At 43.3% G+C, this 17,504-nt stretch overlaps 1 protein-coding gene across 2 annotated transcripts in view; it reads left to right on the plus strand.

Moving 5' to 3' along the window:
- Nucleotides 1-17,504, plus strand: part of SPINT1 (serine peptidase inhibitor, Kunitz type 1) — a 52,612-nt gene that overhangs the window by 28,620 nt on the left and 6,488 nt on the right. The window contains exons 3-6 of one of the 2 annotated variants that reach the window (XM_060262221.1): nucleotides 3,906-4,041; nucleotides 9,781-9,951; nucleotides 10,616-10,642; nucleotides 11,328-11,453. In XM_060262221.1, the coding sequence (XP_060118204.1) occupies nucleotides 3,906-4,041; nucleotides 9,781-9,951; nucleotides 10,616-10,642; nucleotides 11,328-11,453 (460 nt within the window). The remainder of the gene's footprint in view (nucleotides 1-3,905; nucleotides 4,042-9,780; nucleotides 9,952-10,615; nucleotides 10,643-11,327; nucleotides 11,454-17,504) is intronic. The other variant, XM_060262222.1, reaches the window with a different exon arrangement.

The raw sequence follows: 17,504 nt of genomic DNA on the forward strand, positions 1-17,504 counted from the left end.
CCCCCGATTTGGAGCCTTCTCCCCCCGCTCGCCAAAAATCTGGAAAGCGGGGGGGGAATGGCGGCCCTTCCCACCCAGCCCCAATCCCAGCAGCTTTTCCTTGCCCTTCCCTTCCCACCCAGCCCCGATCGCAGCAGCCTTTTTTCAGTTTTCCCAGGCTGCTTCCCGCCCCCAATCAGCTGGCTGGCGGGGGGCGGGAGAGGGAGCCCCGCCCGCAAAGGACTATGTGCCTTTGCACCTCCGGAGGCTTGACTTGAAAGGCTTCAATTTAGGATGGTGAGTAGAGAGGCCGATCCGCTGCTTCCACCCCAAAGTCCCCAGATATTTCTTGAATTGGACTTGGCAACCCTAGACAGGAGTGGCCTGGCCAACCTTGCTTAATGTAACAGCCACATAGAATAAACATCAGGAAAGAAGGAAAGAAGAAAGGAAGAATAGATGGGGATGGAGGGAGAGATGGAAAGAAAGCAACTTTAACTTTAAATGCATTCTCCAAGCTGCCAGCTCCTGAGCCACAGTTTGGCCACCTCTGCCATAGCACATAGTGGAGAATTGATCCATGGGTATCTGGAGTTCTGGAGGAGGCTGTTTTTTTAGGTAGAGGCACCAAATTTTCAGCATAGCATCTCGTGTCTCTCCTCAAAAAACTCTTTCATGTTTCAAAAAGATTGGAGCAAGGGGTCCAATTCTGTGAGCCCCAAAAGAAGGTGCCCCATCCTCCATTATTTCTTGTGGAAGGAAGGCCAGATCTCCCTTTGGAGTTCAATCATGCTTGTCACAACCTTGCTCCTGGCTCCACCCCCAAAGTCCCCAGACATTTCTTGAGTTGGACCTGGCAACCCTATCCCAGCCAGGAAAAGAGCCAACAAGAGTATCTGTCCTGGGAAGGTGTTCTTTGTCAAACCCCGACTGTGGAAAAAGCTTGGCCTGATATTCTCACACTGCCCACACACTAGGATGTTTAGGAGCTTTGAAGTCAGATCATGGTACTCTTATTTTGTGCGGGAGCTTTGTTTTTACTTACTACATTTTTATCTCACCTTTCCTCCTGGGAACTCAGGGCAGGGCAGTGTATATTCTGTTTCTTCTCCTCAGTTTTAACTTCACAACAACCCAGGGAGGTAGGTTAAGTTGAAAGAGTGACTGGCTCAAGGACACCGAACAGAGCTTCATAGCAAAGTGGAAATTTGAACCTGGGTCTCTGAGATCTGGTCTAGACTTTAATCAATATACCATGCTGAGTTCTAACTTAAATAATTATACTTACTTTATATGTTGATATATGATCAGCCAGGGAAATGAAAGAAAAATATACCCCTAAATCTAAATTATATCTGCTGTCTCCTAACTGTGTAATTGCTGTTTAGATTCTGGCTCAGATCCAGCTGTCTGTTTCTGCAAGCAGAAGGATTTCTGCCTGTGGAGCAAAACTTTGTCCTCCCCTCCCACTTCAGCAGGAGTGTGTGAAGTATATTTCTATATGAGGTCTCAGTGCACACCTGGCGGGGCGGGGGGAACAAAACCTATATCTGTAAACTTAACAGGCTCCGGTGCCTCCTTTAGATGTGGATAGGTAGACATGTGTAAGTATATACGGATCTCCTATTGCATTTGGTTTTATAACAATCAACGAGGATGAAATCAATGTTAATATAATGCAAGATGAATCAAATGACAATCCCCTCTTCTCACATGAAACTGTGTTGGAAGGGCTGTGCCTATGACCCCAAAAGAGACCAAAGTGACATGAATGTTAATTCTAGGGTTAAGGATGGTTGCATAAAGGTTTCATAGGTTACAGAAATGTATACTTGGGTCTCTTGGCATCTTTGTCATGTTTGTTGAATAATTTATTATCTAAACAAAAGAAGAAATAGCAGCAGGCTAACCTTTATTTCCATAGCTAATTAATAAAATAGTCAAATGGCAAAAGCAATTTGTGGATGAGCTTTCTATGAGAAATTTGGGCAAATGACAACTTTTGAGGTATTCTGAACACAATGTATTGGCTCACAGAATATGAAAGCAGAAGATAATGTTGACCATGCTTTCAAAATTTGCATTTTGCATTGGCATAGAATTCTATGGCTTAGAATGCTCTAATGGTTCAATTACAGTATGTCTTTATGTTTCTGCTAGTCTGTAAGGCACATGAGCCTGGAATAAATGAAAAAGAGGCTGAAGGCTAGTGTCAAGTTATACCTTCCTGACAATGAAAGGGAAAGACTGGCCTTGTACAAGGCCAAGTGTGTATTATGGGGTAATATATGTTGTACACCCTTGCATGACTGTCTTGCAAAGCTGTAGATCCACCTGTCTGTCTCAATTCCTACTAGTTCAGACCTTAGATTTTCTGTGCAATCTGTGCAAGGTTCTGTGCAACCTTAATCTAGTTTCCTTAACTGAAAAATAATGAAAGTCTATCTTCTTTGCATACAGAAAGTCCTGGCAAATCCTGGCATTTCAAATTAAAAGATACCAGGCAGCTGATGCTGGGAAAGACCTTTCTCTGCCAGAGGCCCTGGAGAGTGGCTGTCAGAGTTGACAGTGCTGAGCAAAATGAACTAATGACCTGATTTGGTGTAACAGACATTCTTAAGTATAACTGTGTGTGTGTTCAACCCCTGTTACTTTCCCCTATTTTTTCTGTTGACTCCCCAACCTCCAGATTATATAGATTATAAACTCAGCATAGGGACTTTAGCTACTCTAAAGGCTAACTTGTATACTGATAGTGAGACTATGTAAATAACTTTATAAATCCTTCAGAATGCTCAGTGTGCACTGTCTCACTAGACCCTTAAGGTCTGGATGTGCATGGTATAGTTCCTTGTCATCTGTTTGAAGAAAAGTAAGTTTTCTCAGCTCCTAATTAGCTGGAAAAACTTGCTGCCAAATGAGATTTCCTGTACTATTGGCTCAACAAAAGAGGGCGGGGGTTAAAGTCAATGGTGCAAAATCAGGTAAAAATAAGTATTAAAATAAATAAAAAAATAAGAATGTGCACGGTACATATGCTTTATTACTCAGTTAAATTATTATATAGTTTACCTGATTTTTACCCCATTGGCCTAGGCCCTATTTTTTTAATCTCCTGTGACTGGTGCAGCTCTTTATTTTCTTATCAACAAAAAAACAAAACAAAATGCCAGTCTGTGGCTCAGAATAAGAGATGGCAACTACTCCTCGTGATCACAGGAGGCCAGAATGATGCTGCCAACTGTGCCTAGGCAAAACTCTGCTTGTGGGCTAGCTTGGCAACCTTATTAAGCGGTGACTTCTTGTTCACTTGTTTCCTATCCTAAATGGGGGTCCATCATCTATTTACTACAGAAATGGCTATAGCTGGTTCTTTTGTCAGGCGGTACGGAAATGTGGTGCTATCCTGATATTTGTGTTTATAAACTGTGTTAATAAAATATCACGGACATTGTGTATTTTTCCAAAACCAGTGTCAATGTGTTTTGTAAAGCTTTTGTGGGATTGCTTCATGTTACACTTTAGAATGTAACATGTTACATTTAAGTGAAGATTAATATTGTGTTTTCTAAAACATGAGTATAGTGCAGGCAATGAATTTCCAGCTCTACTGCATGCATTTTCTGGATTAAGTGTAGTTGGTCTTCAGATTTTTAGGTGAAGGATGCTTTTTTACTTGAATTAGGGGGAAAGAACGGTGTGATCCCCTCCCACCCAGGAATGAGCAGAACTGCCAAATAAATGTTTATTTTCTTAAACTTCATTTTCTTCCTTCAAAATTCTCCAAAAACCTCTGGATTTACTATAGAAGTGTTGTGGAGCAGCCATATGAACCATCATGTCTTGGTTCTTGAGCTAATGTGGTACAGTGTGGCTGAAAGTTCCTTTGTAGTTTGTTATAACTTCCTTTTCCTTTGCATTCTTAGAAAGAAAGTGATCATGCAGTGCTCACCAACTTGAAGGAAGGGATATACGTCTTCCAGTTAACGGTGACTGATACTGCTGGGCAACAGAACTCCACTGATGTCACTGTCACAGTACTGAATGCAGAACAGACCACAGGTGAGTTATGCACGGATACACCGTTGATACTGTAAAGAAGGCTGCACCTCAAGCTGGTAATTCTGGTTTTTATTAGTCTGCTGGAGACAAAAATAAACAAACTAAATATTGGTTAGAAAATAGGTAAATCTGGGAGAACCAGGTTTGATTCCCCACTCCTCCACTTGCACCTGCTGGCATGGCCTTGGGTCAGCCATAGCTCTGGCAGGGGTTGTCCTTGAAAGGGCAGCTGCTGTGAGAGTCCTCTCAGCCCCACTCACCTCAAAGGGTGTCTGTTGTGGGGGAGGAAGGCAAAGGAGATTGTGAGCCGCTCTGAGACTCTTCGGAGTGGAGGGCGGGATATAAATCCAATATCGTCATCTTCTTCTTCTAAATGAGAGAGTGGTCTGAAGACCTATTAGTGCAGGGGCGCCGAACTCATTTGTTAGGAGGGCTGGATCTGACTCAAATGGGACTTTGTGGGGCCAGGCCATGTGTGTCATAAAATGTAATGTGAGGTAGCAGAGATATAAACTTTATAAGGAACACAGACAAACACAATTAAAGATATTATTTTTAACTTAAAATACAAACATGTTTAAAACTCTTGCAATATTTTGTTTAAAATGGAAAGGTGAGGGAATAGTGGGATTTGGCAATGCAATTTTTAAAATAAAACATCAAGAAAAATCACAGCAGAAACTAAAAATATAAAATGCTCTGAGCCTGGGAAAACAATGAAATGGCATTGCAAGCTTCTTCCCCCCTCCCCCCTGGGTCTATTCAAATTGGCAGTGGCTCTCCATTGTAATATCCCTCTTTGGCTGTGGGTTCCCAGGTTAGAGTACTCACTATGTCAGGTTCATTCAGCAAAGACAAGCTGGCTCAAAGCATCAACTCTTTATTTGCAAGGACACAACTCCAGGAAGCATGAGCTTCATAGGGTTGCCAAGTCCAACCCCAGAAATATCTGGGGACTTTGGGGGTGGAGCCAGGAGACTTTGGGGGTGGAGCCAGGAGACACTGGGGTGGAGCTAGGGGGAGGGGGGAAACGGCACCAGGGAGCGTGGCGAGCCGCCCCGCAGCTGCCGCCTCTTCTCCGCTCGCCATGGCTGCTCCTCCGAGATGGGCTCAGCCTGAGCCCATCTCGGAGGAGCAGCCACGGCGAGTGGAGAAGAGGCGGCAGCGGCGCGACGGCATTGCCCGCTCCGCCTCTGGGGTGGAAGCGGAGGGGGGGGTGAAGGCGGGCCGGGGGCATGGCGAGCCGCAAGTCCGGGTCCTAGAAGGGCCCGGATTCGTGGCTCGCCATGCTCCTGGCCTGCCTTGCCCTCCCCTGCGCTGCTGCCGCCTCTTGGCTGCTCCTCAGCCTGGGCCCATCTCGGAGGAGCAGCTGCGGTGGGCGGGGAGGGGGCGGCAGCGGCGTGGCACGGCACAGAACGATCCTGGAGCAGGCGGCTCGCCATGCTCCCCGGCGCCGTTTCCCCCCCCCCGCTTCCGTTTTTTTGGGGAGCGGGGGAAGAGAGTGGAAATCCTGGGGTCCCCCGCCAGGGCGGGAGGGTTGGGAAGCCTAGAGCTTCAGCTGGCTATAGGAATGCTGAAAAGCGAAACTGATCTCCACTTCATTGAAACACATTGCAGCACAGACAAAGTTGCAAGGAAAACTTGGAATGGATTTTCCATTAAGGTCTCTGGGTCCTATATCTCTGGGCACAGAGACCTTAATAGAAAATCCACTCCAAGTTTTCCTGTAGCTTTGCTACCTACAGTAGCTGGCAAAGACAAGGCAGAAAGTGCAGGGAATTTCGTCAGCCTCGGAGTTTCGAAGGGTGAGGACAGAAGGGGAGAGAAAAGAGCCTCATGGGCCTGATTAAAGCCCTGGGAGGACTGGCTCTGGCCTGTGGGCCAGGCATTTGACACCCCTGTATTAGGGTATAACATTATTTCCAGCTGTAAGGACTCTAGATGGGACATTGCATGGGACATGGCTAATGCAAACCTATCCAGACTCAGATCCTGATGCCAGCAAGAAGATCTACGCAAAGCCTTCGATCACAAAATTTTGATCTAGTGAATGAATGGTTGTGAACATGGATGCAGTCAGCTCTGCCTAATATTCATAACCTGATAAACACCAATGAGAGGCCCTCAAGATTTGACTTGCCATGTAAAGTAGGGAAGATGGCTAATAGAATATGAACAGACCTGTTGCTTAAATGGAGCAAAATACTGGGACCCAAATGTGACTGTGGTGCAGCCCACTAAACTATTTTCCATCTGTCACAGGAATGTAAGCATCTTACTTTCCAGGGTGATATGATGGAACTCTATTAACATCCCCCAGCTGAGACTGATTGAAAATCTAGATATTAATAGTTAGAGGGATTGCCCAATCAGTCTGTATAGTCACTGGGGCTGTTCAGACGCACAGTATAATCAGTTATCGCTGCTGTTTCATACCGGATTAAAAGTGGCTGATCAGACAGCAACATCTGCCTCCCAGTATTAACTCGTAATAGCCCCCCCACCCCCAAATTCTTCTTGGAACCGGAGTATTTTGTTACCTGCTCCTTTGCAGTGTTTTTTGAGTTCTCCGGTTTCACCTCGTAGTTTCCACATCTGGATAGTTTTCGACCAACTTTCGGATGTCTGAAGGCTGTCCCAGAGCAAAAGGAGCCTCAGACATCCGGTTTACAGTTGACATTTTTTTTACTACTTAGCGATCTGCACATAATTGCATAACCACATAATGTTTTAATCTATGTGCATATGTGCATAATGCACATAAAAGTGGAGGGAAAAAACTACATGGTGCTGTCATGTGAACGGCAGAAGATGGTTTCACCACGGAGTGATTCGAATTGCAGTATGGCAGTCTGATTGATAATATCTGGAACAAAGATATTCGAACAGAACCGGGTCAGTTTAACACGGACTCAACACGCTGTGTGAACAGGGCCATTGTGTCAACTTAGTTACATATTTTATATTATTGCATACTTCCTGTGTCTGCCATACAATAAATAAATACTGGACGGGAATGTTATCTGAGCTCCTTGAAGAGCTACGAAGTGGTAATATTGTTAAACCCTGACCAGAATAGCCCAGACTAGCCTGACCTGGAAAGCTAAGCAGGGTTATCCCTGACAAATATTTGGATGGGAGACCTCCACACAATATCAGGGTGGTGACATGGAAGCACACAGTAGCAAAGCACTTCTGAACATATCTTGCCTTGAAAATTGCACGGGGAGAAGAGTGGACTTCCGGGATCTGTCATCTTGGCTTCAGAGCTGCCTGCAGATCTCTCTCTGCAGCATCTCTGAGTCTGGTCATTGGAGGGGTGTCATGGATGTGAGACCCCTGCAGGGAAGGCCTGGAGGGCTTTCTCTCAGCATGGGAACCCCACGGTGGGGGAGGGGGCCAGTGGCAACTGCCCCCTATGCTCGTCATGCATCCTGAGGCTCCGCGGCTATGAAATCTGTTTATCAGCAGAAAAAGAACTCCCGATCGCTTTTATGCTTTCTTTTTCTCTAGTACATCTTCAAATCAACATACTTCCACTTCTAAAGCGATGATTCTACTTAAGAAGTAGGTGTTTTTTCCTAAATTTACCCTCTGATGGGTCACTTTGCATAACTACAAAAGACTAGCTCACGGATGATTCCAAGCGGCCTTGGATCGACAGGAGCAGTCTTAGCCTTTTGAATTGGACTGAATATAATTACTAAAATTGACCCGGACTTTAATTGGATATATATTACAGAGATTATCAAGAATTTGCAATATGATTTGAACACAAAGGAGATATACAAAAAAAGAAAAGAAAAAGAACTCTGTCTCTTTTATCTGACTCTAACTTAAAAAATACCTTCAACAGGAGGGAAGTGAAAATACAATCTGACTTGGGAGACTGACTTTTGAATGTATAAGCTGAGTGTGGCACTTTCTAATGAAATGGCACATGAAAAAGACATTTGCTCAAATCTCAGATCTTTAAAGGAAGATTTTATTTCACTTACGCAGCTTCTTAGAGATTACTTTATGCTCATTGCTAATGATTTGAGCGAAGAAGATCCAATAACTAATGAAATAGCTAATCTACAGGGGTTCAGCACTAAGGAGAGCGAATCGATGGCAGTGAAAGCAGAAGGGGAAATTGTTATGTGAAGCAAACAAAGGCAAAAGAAGATGGTCTCTTATGACACACTTTCAAAACCACTCAAGCAGAGAAGGGAAAATGGCGACGAATTCTTCTTCCTGTGGTTGAGGGGGCAGAACATGCTGAGAAGAGTAAAGCTGCACTTCAAGCAATACATCTGGATTTGGAAAACTATCCGTAAAAAGGTCTTTGGTTTTTCTGCTTCTGCTTTGGTGAATGGCTGAATAAAGAACTCTGACTAAGAAGTGAAAGGTGTTACTTAAAAGACAAGCTGTGGACAAAGGTGCTGCCTCAGATACAATTCAGGTGTAGAAAGCAAAGGAACTTAAAAGGGTTTTTTTAAGTTTTTGGGAAGAAGGACTTTGGAATTTTGGGTTTCCCTTTCATTTTTTTCCTTTATTTTTTCTCCTTTCTTTCTTCCTGCTGAATAAACAAACATGTAACTAATATTAATAAACAGATGTTAAAATTTAAAAGATTAAGAGAGATCTTGGAGACATGATGTTAATGTGGCTTATTAGCATAACTCTCTAGATAGTAGATCTACTCACAGTTTGCATATTTAGGGAGACTGCTTCTAATGATGTGAGAATAGGATCAAGGGTGAAAAGCCAGATAGTATAAAGGCTGCAGAATTTGATTGTTTTGGTAATATGGCTCTGTGCACATTTACACATTTGCTATTAATATGTTAGCAGGATAAATGGTTTAGATGGAGATAGACAGTTGTATTTGATGTATCTTATGTAATTTGCTATGAACAAAGAAATAATTTTTATGTGTTCCTTTTAATCAGGATTTTGCTAAATCAATAAACTAATCTGTGCCTGTTATAGGTTTAAGTTAAATTAGGAAATTTGACGTTGTGACAGTCTTAGAAGAATTTTTTTTATGAACTGGTTATATTTAATTTGTGTTTAAGAAGAATTGTTTGGTCTTATATTGCTTTACTAGTTTTTTATAAGAATTACTTTTTTCCCCTTTACACTAGTGAGAGACTAAAGGAAGTAATACTTAAGGAGATTTTTATACTTGTATGTAGGAAGATTTGAGTAACATATTGGGAGGTGGAATTATAACTGATATATTTGTACTGGCTTCTGTTTCTTTTTCTCTCTCTAAAGTTCCCTTTTCTCTCTTTTCCCCTCTTTTAATATATCATCTGCAATGCTTCTTTATTGTCATTTAAATCAATAAAACTTTTTACAATTGAAAATTGCACAGGGTTGCCATAACACAGTTGTGACTTGACAGCCAAAAAACAAATAAATAAATACATTTTATATTAATATGCACACATGCATGTATGCAGGTTAATATGCATGTTGCTTCTTGGTGCCATGCACTTGTTATACTTTTTAAATGGTGCTTGCAAGGGGCATGTTTTTATCTTTCTTCTGCCAAGAATCTCTGGATGCCATATATGGATCTGCATTAGGTGGTAGTTGTCACTTCTCCCTTGCTTGGTAGATGCTTTTGAGGATTGTTAGCAGGTCCAGCTCTCAACCTTGTAAGATTTTAGGAATAAGCTACACCAGTTTTGTGCTCTCTGTGTCCACTCACTGAATGTGCTAAAATGACTGCCCTTTCCTTTGTTCCAGAGCACTGCTTGGCTCCTTATAAGGTGGGTCGGTGTCGAGGAGCCTTCCCTCGCTGGTACTATAATCCAACAACAATGCAGTGTGAGAGCTTCATCTTTGGAGGCTGCAAACCCAACAAGAACAACTACTTATGGGAAGAAGAATGCAAACTTGCCTGCAAGAATGTTGCAGGTATGCTCCTTGAGAGAAATCCTGTTACCAGATTTCAGGGATTCAAGGGAGGAGGTGAAGGCATTTGTTCCAAGCAACCTGTAATTATTTTGGTGGAATGGACCAGCCTGTGAAGTGTTGATGTGCCTATTGTGTTGAGTTGCTCTTTTTGAATTCCTTGTATTTACCTATGAAGAAAAGCAATGGACTGTTGTATTCTGAATATTGTATAGACTTCATCTATGCTGAATGAGCCCTAGAGTATGACAGTTTCTCCCAAAAAATCCCTGAAAGGTAGAAATTTGCCGTTCAGTGTAAATAATAAGACCTGTTTTTACCTTTCTAGTTTTCTAACTTTAGCTCATTATAGCATGCAAGATGAGAACTGAATATGGTCCTAAATTAATCCAAACTGACTTCAGTTTTGTGCTTCAGCTGCTGAATCTTTTTGATGCAATGAGCAATGAGCTTTTGCAGTATATAAAATTTCCTTTCTCCTCCAACCATTATCTCCTGGCATTAATACAGTGGAAGGGCTACTTAACTTTAAATCTACTCAGTTCTCTGCACTTGTATCATATTTAATTTGGAAATGAAAGCTAGGTCATGAAACAGGAAGGACTGTAAGCAGTTATTCTACTAATTAATGGTAATGGCATGCCCCTCCCATCTTCTTTTTCTTTAGGTGCTGTTGAAAAACGGCAAGAACCAGGTAGGCAGTTCTGAAAATGTCCATGTTTCCAATCCTGCTTCTTTTCTTGCTGACTTCAGCCATTCAATGCCAAACTTTCCTGGCTAATCTTAGAGCAAGGCAACAGATTATTCCCAATGATTAAGATATCTGCATTTCCTCCCCACCAGCTACATACACAGCAGAGGAGGAGTCACTGCCTGACTTTCTCAAGCTACAGCCCTGTGCACATTTACACAAGCTCCAATGAACTCGGGGCAGGGGCTGCTTCTGAGAGAACATGTTTAATATCACCCTCCTCCCTTAATTTATCTTCTTTATGGCTTGCTTACCTTCGGATATTAGAGCAGGAGAAACAAGAAATCTTAGCTACTGTTTGATTTCTGTATCTTCCAGCTTCCTCTGTCTGTTGATGAGGGAGCCTCCAGGATTCTCAGCAACTGTTCCCCTTACAGGGCTGCTGTTGTATGGCAAGTGTACTGGGTAGTCAGGATTTCACCCTGTGCTTGCAAGGGGAAGCCTTTCTTGCCTTTCCTGCATATGTCTTAGAACTGTGATTGGGCCACTCTGCAGGGCTACTTTCTGGTCCTACTCTGCCAAAGAAAGATTGGCCAAAAGCAAATCACTTCCTGGAGCATCTGGATGGCAGGAAAGGACCATTGTCTGCCAAGCACACAAAGGACTAAAATCTGTGTTTCTCACACAGTGTGCAATGAAGACTGCCTTCCCTTCTATTTCAAATGCAAAGATGGATGTTGTATTGATAGTTACCTGGAATGTGATGACACCCGTGATTGCTTAGATGGGTCAGATGAGGAGTCTTGTGATTCATGTAAGTAAATGAACCTCTAACTTGGATGCCTGAGGCGGCACACTGATAGAAAATGGGAGCCTATCAAACCAGCTCCTCCCCCCTCTTAAGTGGGCAGAGCTGAGTGGTAGAGCGGGCTCAGTCTTTCACATCTCCAGTTGAAAGGATTTTGGGTAAGATGTGTTAGGATAGACTAGGGTTGCCAGGTCCAATTCAGGAAATATATGAGGCCAGGGCTTTTTTTGTAGCAGGAACTCCTTTGCATATTAGGCCACACGCCCCTGATGTAGCCAATACTTCAAGAGTTTACCGGGCTACTGTAAGCTCTTGGAGGCTAGGCTGCATCAGGGGAGTATGGCCTAATATGCAAAGGAGTTCCTGATACAAAAAAAGCCCTGTCTGGGGCTTTGGGGGTGGAACCAGGAGTAAGATTCTGACAAGCACAATTGAACTCCAAAGGGAGTTCTGGCCATCACATTTAAAGGAACCATGTTCCTTTTAAATGCCTTCTCTTCATTGGAAATAATGAAGGAAGGGGCACCTTCTTTTGGGGCTCATACAAATGGATCCCCTGGAACTTGGGGGGTATTTTGAGGCGAGGCATCGGATGCTATGCTGAAAATGTGGTGCCTCTGCCTCAAAAAACAGCCCCCCCCCCGATTCCCAGATACCCACAGATCAATTCCTCATTATACCATAAAGTGACCAGCAGACATTCAAACCCTGTTCCCCCTGCTTTAGGGCAGCCAAGTCCGATTCAAGAAATATCTGGGGACTTTGGGGGTGGAGCCAGGAAACATTGCGGGTGGAGCTAGAAGCAAGGTTGTGACAAGAATTGAACTCCAAAGGGAGTTCTGGCCATCCATTTAAAGGGACCGCAGACCTTTTACATGCCTTCCCTCCATTGGAAATAATGGAAAGGGACACTTTCTTTTGGGGCTCACAAAATTGCGCCCCCCCCGGTCCAATCTTTTTGAAACTTGGAGGGTGTTTTGGGGAGAGACACTGGATGCTATGCTGAAAATCTGGTGCATCTACCTCAAAAAACAGTCCCTGTGGAGCCCCAGATACCTGCAGATCAGTTCTCCATTACACCCTATGGGAATTGGTCTCTATAGGGAATAATGAAGTGCCCAGCAGACATTTCCTCCCCCCCCCCCCCAGTTAGGTGTAGTGGTTAAGTGTGCGGACTCTTACCTGGGAGAACCGAGTTTGATTCCCCACGCCTCCACTTGCACCTGCTGGAATGGCCTTGGGTCAGCCATAGCTCTCACAGAGGTTGTCCTTGAAAGGGCAGCTGCTGTGAGAGTCCTCTCAGCCCCACCCACCTCACAGGGTGTTTGTTGTGGGGGAGGAAGATAAAGGAGATTGTGAGCTGCTCTAAGACTCTGAGTGGAGGGCAGAATATAAATCCAATGTCGTCGTCGTATCTGATGACCCTGAAGTGGTGGGAGAGCCTCCAAACCAAGGGATCCCCTGCTCCCACTTGGGGATTGGCAACCCTAGGAGAGAAGCCTGCTGTTATTCTAGAAAGCCACTGCCCCTCAGAATGCAGTACAGCACTGAGTTAGAGGAACTATTTTGATCTTGAGGGAGCTTCATATTTGCTGTCTTGGATGACAGGGTTCCCTGTATTCCTTCCTGGATTTTCTGCACAAGGTCTTCTCTGAATATGGTCTACAAATAAAAGTAACAAGTTTTCCTTCTGCTCCCATTGAGTCAAGTATCAGCACTGTGCTTGTAGTTTGCAAATACAATTTTGGCAGCTGCAAAAACTGTATCAAGGCTAGGTGTATCCTTGATGCATTTAATTAGGTACTTGCCTTGGGTCTTGGTATCCAGGTCTTCTGTTCGATGTCTTTCGGGACTGAAAATAAAAAACTTCTTTCCAGTATAGCAAATGGGTGTCTTCCTTCATAAGAATTGCCTTAATTAACCTACCTCTGGAGAGGACATGATGCATCATCTCATCTGTCATCGCAAGTGACATATCTCCTACAATATTTAGCCGTTATGTAAATATATCCCATGTAGCCTTCAAAATCTACTCTGAAATTTAAAACAAATTCCTAGGGGTAGTTTGCATACACAGGTCAGATATTTCTTTTCTTGTTATGTGATCCCTTCTCTTTGACCCTGGTTCAAGTTCAGTATGCTGCCAAGTTCATAATGAAGTTTTTCTAGTCTTGTACTCAAAAATTGGGAGGGGTTGCATGGAGAGAAAACAAAATGGGCAGTTTGAATGTGCAAACTTGCCTGTCAGTTAACTCCATTATTTCCCTTTGCTCATCTCATTTTGTTATAGTTTGCATTTCTAGCATTACATTTCTAGGCCATTACATCTGTGCTCCTTGTACCTTGATTGGATTTTTTAAAAAATAAATCTTTACTATAGCCAGGACTGTGTGTATACCAGGGTTAGAGGGAGCACCACATGTAGTCTTGGTGCAAAATTCAGCATTCTGGTTTTCATTTACTACAGCAAAGCAAACTTTCCCTAGCCATTGTGGCTGGGAAGAGATGCTTGAAAGTGTTGGCCATATTTACTGAAGACTCAGAATTCAGTGAGGAATCTGAACTAAGCTGTCAAGTCACACAACATGTACAGACTGAATTGGGGGGGGGGGGGGTTGTAAAAAAAGCCCGGCAAGAACATATTAGGCCATACCCTCTGACATCACCAAAAGGGACATCACCTATTCAGTAGGTTACTTTCCATATATTGACACAGAACAGTACAGTGCCATCAGCTGCATTTCATGCATATGTGTTCTCATACAGCCCAATGAGAGACCTTGTTTCATCCTACGCCCCCCCCCCCCCATGACTGGAGAGAGACAGCCACATGTGGTGGAGTGGGCAGCAGCAGGCCCAGCTTCTCCCAGGAGGGGCGCTTATGGTGGCTCCATGTCTCTCGCTTTCTTTGCAAGCCTGTTGGAGGCTGGAGGTGGCAGACAGGATGAAGCACGTGGTCTGGGGGCATGTGGCTGCCTAGTGCCTTCCACCTGCTGGAGACCTTTTTTTTTGAGCTGGAGCCCTGGCCAAGCCAGCCGGAAATGCGTTCCTGCTTAAAAAAAGGGGGGGCAGCTCTGGACTGAACACAATAGTGGGGTGAAGCTGGATTGCTTCTGCTACTCCACCCAAATGTCTTCAGCATAAAAAATACCCTGGGCAGAGCATGCTTGTGCTTAAGTTGAAAATTTTAAAGTCAAAACTATGGTGGACAATCTAAACAGAAACCATATTAATGGGAAAGGGCTTTGATAATGATGAAGGTTGCTTTAAATAGTTTTTGGAGCTGAATTCCTGCTGGAAAAGGATTCTTTGGATACAATTTCATGTAAGGAACACATCCTGCTGTAGCAAAGTTAATTGGCTCAGAGGAGGGGAACCTAACTACATCACTGAACTGTTTAGTTGGCTTTTAGGAAGTGGTCTGTTCTTCTTTGCTTCTACAATGTCCCATTAGACAGGATCAATCCCATTATTATGCCACATGTAGTCTTGGTGCAAAATTCAGCATTCTGCCAGTGTCTCCTGAACTCAGTAACACAGAATGGAAAAGACTGACCACAAAGAGTACCCGTATCCACCCACAGCCCTGCCCAAGAGACCTGAATATATGGATCTTAGTCATGCACTGTTACCTGAGGAACAGTGGAACAGAACTACAAACAGAAGATTCAACACTGTGGAATTGCATGCACTGTAGTGACACCAAGATACAAAAACAAATTGGCATCTCTTTCAATTGGTCATGGGAGGGCATCATCTTGGCTGTCAGCCTGTGTCTTGGATTTAAAATCCCATTGCAGTCTTGGCTCCTTTCTAACTCTAGCTTTAGTGTATTTGCTTCTCTGTGGTACTCCTTGATTTTTCTTGCACTGTGTCCATCTCACCTGCATCTTTGGGTGGCTGTTTTCATGTTGCCAGTGTTTAGAACAATGGGGACAGCTTAGGGAACCCTTTGATCAATCAAAACAAACACTACAGGGAAATAGCAATTAAGAAATGCTTCTCAACAACTCATTCCACTTGTGTTTTCCGCACCAGTTACCAATGCACTGTACTCACTCCAGGTCCATTCAGCACAGCTTCTGAACTGATTATATGAACATACAGTCTGTGTTTCCAGTTGGGGTGCTGCTACTTTTTGTAGGATCATAATTGCATGTGGAGAACTAACACATTTATAATTTGTACATGTATAGCAGTCATATTCAACATTTTTTTTGGGGGGGCGGTGTAGCAGGCACACTCCTCCCCTTAATGCATTGGATAGAAAAGGCCAGTGGTTTTCAGTGGGTTCAAGACAGATGGCTATTTGAGGTGGCACCCTGGGCATGGGAAGTTTTTTCTGATCCTTACTTCTATTCTGTCCCCTTCCTGCTGATTGGGACCCACATATTGTGTCAATTGTGATGAGCCATTCTGTGGTGAAGGCTGAATCCTAGAACATCACGACTAAGAGGTTGCCATACTAACACAACTCCCTCCTCTCCTTATAATTGTCAGTCTCATAATTGTGGAGGCATGCAATTAAACTTCCATTAAATACTTTTATATGAATTTGCTGACTTCCCCACTTCTGAACTTTCCTCTCAATATTTGCAACATTAAATGCAAATCAGATGCATTTATTACTAGGCATGCTCAGAATGCAAAAGTCAGCAGTGGATGGGGGTGGCAGCAGAAGCTTCTGGGGATGGGCTGTGAAGAAGAAATGCCACCCCCCCAACCTTTGCACATACTATAGTTTGAGAACATCAGAACCCCCACATTTAAAAACATCATTGCTGTTTGCCACTGATCTGCTAAATTGAAAATATATATCTTGTTTTTTATGTGTTGGAAAAGGGGGTGGATAGAAAATCAGGAATGGAGGCTGTGTTTCTAAAGGAAAGTAGTTGTGGACTCAGGCAGGATTTTCAAACCTGCTCCTGAATGAATGTGGAAAGTGAATGGAGCTATTTAGTGGTGAGGGAGAAGTGCTCTTTATGTGCTGAGATGTATATTTTCTTTCTACACTGGAGTTTAGAATTAAAATTCTGAACTAAGTCCTGGTGATGTCTTGGAACCAATTAAGTAATTATTGAGAACTAGCCATATTAATATGTTGTAGCAAACCCCCAAAGCAATCTCAGGCCACCTCAAAGACTAAGAGATTCAGCACAGTGGAAACTTCCATGGCTTTTTATTTAGGTTCTTTATAGTCTGCTGTTCTTGCTGAGATTCAAGGCAGATTACGTAATGTAAATTAAGTGCAATCAACAGGATAAGACATCCAGTGAACAGTGCAATAGGATTTGGACTACAAAATCTGAAAATACACAAATCTAAAACAGAGCTGAAATAAAGCATAAGCATTTAAATATGGTACGTTAAATGGTATAGTAACTATTTAGCCTAGAGCAGGAGTGGACAAACTGTGGCTCAGGAGCCTTAAGTGGCTCTATCACACACATTGTTTGGCTCTCAGAGCCTCCACAACCCTGTTGACTGGTTTGGAGAAGGCATTTGTCACTTTAAATCAGCCAGCAGCTTGGATAATGCATTTAAAGTTAGAGCTGCTTTCTTCCCATCTTTCCTTCCCCCATCAATTTTCCTTCCTTCCTTCCTCCCTCCCTCCTGTCTGTCTTGTGGCTCTCAAACATCTGACTTTATTCTATTAGGCTCTAACATTACACAAGTTTGGTTACCTCTGGCCTAGAGCATAGAGCAGAGGTGTTGAACTTGTATGTTATGAGAGCCAGATCTAACATAAATGTCACTTTGTGGGCTACACCATGCGTACCATAAAACATAACACAAAGTACCGGAGCTATAAACTTTATAAATGTGATTTCAGATGCTGAATGGCAATAGCAGGTGAATGACAACAGGAGGCTTGATTGGATTAGATGTGATATGTGGAGAGTGGAGATACCAGCAATGGTAATGAGGCAGGAAACCTAGGTCTCAGTTTGGTCCAGGAGGATTCAGGCCAGGAGGATGCTGTAACGAAATGGTTAAAGTGCTTGCAGTTGCTGGTTTTCAAATGGCTGCTATTTGTAGTTTATTGTTCAAAATGTC

The sequence above is a fragment of the Heteronotia binoei genome, chromosome 21 (genome assembly GCF_032191835.1).
Source record: "Heteronotia binoei isolate CCM8104 ecotype False Entrance Well chromosome 21, APGP_CSIRO_Hbin_v1, whole genome shotgun sequence".
Lineage (NCBI taxonomy): Eukaryota > Metazoa > Chordata > Lepidosauria > Squamata > Gekkonidae > Heteronotia > Heteronotia binoei.